Source organism: Myzus persicae, unplaced genomic scaffold, assembly GCF_001856785.1.
Source record: "Myzus persicae strain clone G006 unplaced genomic scaffold, MPER_G0061.0, whole genome shotgun sequence".
Classification (NCBI taxonomy): Eukaryota; Metazoa; Arthropoda; class Insecta; order Hemiptera; family Aphididae; genus Myzus; species Myzus persicae.
In genome coordinates this window covers 1-2,385 of record NW_019102597.1, presented here as the reverse complement: position 1 = coordinate 2,385, position 2,385 = coordinate 1, and the positions used below count along the sequence as shown (strand labels likewise).

At 23.6% G+C, this 2,385-nt stretch overlaps 1 protein-coding gene across 1 annotated transcript; it reads right to left on the bottom strand.

The window, feature by feature from the left end:
- Nucleotides 1–33: 33 nt before the first annotated feature.
- LOC111032633 lies at nt 34–2,236 on the bottom strand. The gene is made up of 5 exons (XM_022313030.1): nt 2,048–2,236; nt 1,036–1,182; nt 835–957; nt 533–777; nt 34–444 (listed from the first exon to the last, which is right to left on the bottom strand). The coding sequence occupies exons 1-5, from the start codon at nt 2,112–2,114 to the stop codon at nt 274–276; spliced, it is 753 nt and encodes a 250-aa protein (XP_022168722.1). The 5' UTR covers nt 2,115–2,236; the 3' UTR covers nt 34–273.
- Between the last annotated feature and the right edge of the window lie 149 nt (nt 2,237–2,385).

Here is a 2,385-nt window from a genome sequence, read left to right as displayed (position 1 = left end):
AACTTTAACACATTTACTTCTTTGACCAGTTGGTTTTAGTAGAAAATGGAAAAATGGTGGTTAAAAAAAAAGCATGGCACTATATAACTGGTGTTGTTGTACACAAATATTATGCATGTAAAAATTATACTATTTTATAATCTAATGTCAGTATATAATAGCTTATTTATTTCTCTAGATAAACCCTCTTATTATTATTAATTTAAATTTGTTGATTGGTGACATCATATAAATATGAAACTACAAAGTCTATAAATAATATTAACAAATTCTTTATAACTTACACTTAATAAGATCGCAGCTCCTTAAACTAGAAAATGTTTTTTTCCCTTTGAAACCAATGAAGGAGTAGTCAACTAAAAAGGTATCAGAAAATAACCTTTGCATTAGCTTTCTTACGGTTTCTGATATACTTTGGCCACCCATAAGTGAAAGTTGTTGAGCCTAAATACATTAATTTTATATATAATAAATAAATATTTAAATAATATAAATACATTTATACAATGTTTCAACTAATTTTATTTCTTACAATTGTTGACAAATATGACGAGTCTTTTATTATAGTATCTTCCCATTCGTTTAGATCATTCTCATTTGTTATATGTGGTACATCATAATGATGTAAGGAATGACTGTCACTACTTGAACTTGTTTGATTATTTAGTTGACTAAATATTTTATCCACCATCATTTTAAGATAGTCTTGACCATCATGAAGACGTTTAATATCATACTTAAGATTTGTAGCTATTCTTAGGGTTTGTTTAGCATAATCTTAAATCAAATTTAAATAATTAAACATAGCCATTTCTTATATTTTGAAATACTCACTGTAGCTGTTAGAATCATCACGTTCAATTGTATTATTTATATTTGATGTTGATGGAGTAGCACTAATATTATTAATACTATTTTTATAACTTGTTGATTTTTTCTCTACTTTACTTCCATTGCCTTAAATAATCCAAAGTTGATTATACAAATGTATGTACCCCATATTAATATATAAAAAAAATATGTATTAGGTATTACTTTGAGAAAAAGATGCCAACTTTTGTGGTGGTTCAGAATTTGATGAAATATAAATACTGCTCGAGCCATAATCATGTTGATCCTCAAATATGTCTTTGCAGTTTGTATAATCAATATCAGTAATATCTCCAGCGTCATCATCGCTATCTATATTATAGTTATATAAAAAAAAAAAACATAGTAAGTAAATTTGATTTTTAATATAAAATATAAACATTACAATACTAAGTATATGTATAATTTAATCTAATATGCGTGCTTATATAATATAACTACAGAATTATAATAGATAAAATATTTAGTTTTGGAGATTTTCAAGAATTGTCAATTGTTGTACAAATTAGATTCTGTATAGTATTTTGTTTGGTCAAATAATAGTGAATCTATTGTAATATAAATAAATATAGAAAGATATAATTGAAGATCAATATTGCAGTATATATACACATTATTTATACTTTTCATCACAAATAATAATTAAACTAATTAAAATACTTCTAAAAAAAAGTCAATATAATTCAACTAAAACATATATTAATATAAAATACAGATGTATTGTTGATACATTTATATCAAAATCATTAGTATTTATATCAACAATTCAAAGCACCGACATTTTGTTCAACATGTTATTATATAATATATACCAATGTTTCTTAAGATTACTATAGCTAGGTATTATTAGGTATTTATTATTATATATGGGTCTAAAGATTCATTTAACTTTTAATAAGTAATACACAGCAAGATTACAAAAAAAATAAAATTTAAAACCACACAATGGTATGGAAAATTTATTTAGTTGCATTTTAAGAAAATACTTATGTATTAATATAGGTATTAATATAAAGGTGATTCTTTTATATCATAAACCACACACTATTTCAAAATAAAGTATTTATGTTTTTGAAAATGTTCTTTTATATAGTTTCAATGGCAATAATACTTTTTGAAATAATGAGTGGTTCATGATAAACGAATCACCTTGTATAAAAGGTAAAAATATATTTACTCAGTGCAATCTTCTTTTTTGTGTTGGCGGGTTCAGAGAAGCAATCAAACAAATTTCGGTTTATCATTGGTTTTTTGGTTATTGGTGTAGTAATATCAGAGTTACTTTTTATGTGACCTTTATTTTCATCTAGCTGACTATTATTTACTATTTCACAATTAGAATCTAAAAATTAAGAATAATAGTATTAGCTCATTGTATAATAATACATACCTAAATTATAAAATAATACAGTAATACAGTAGAAATTGTTTATAATTATGTTTAAAAAACATCATAATAACTGAATAACTGATATAGTCATAACAACCAATAATATTTAGTATATACAACACACA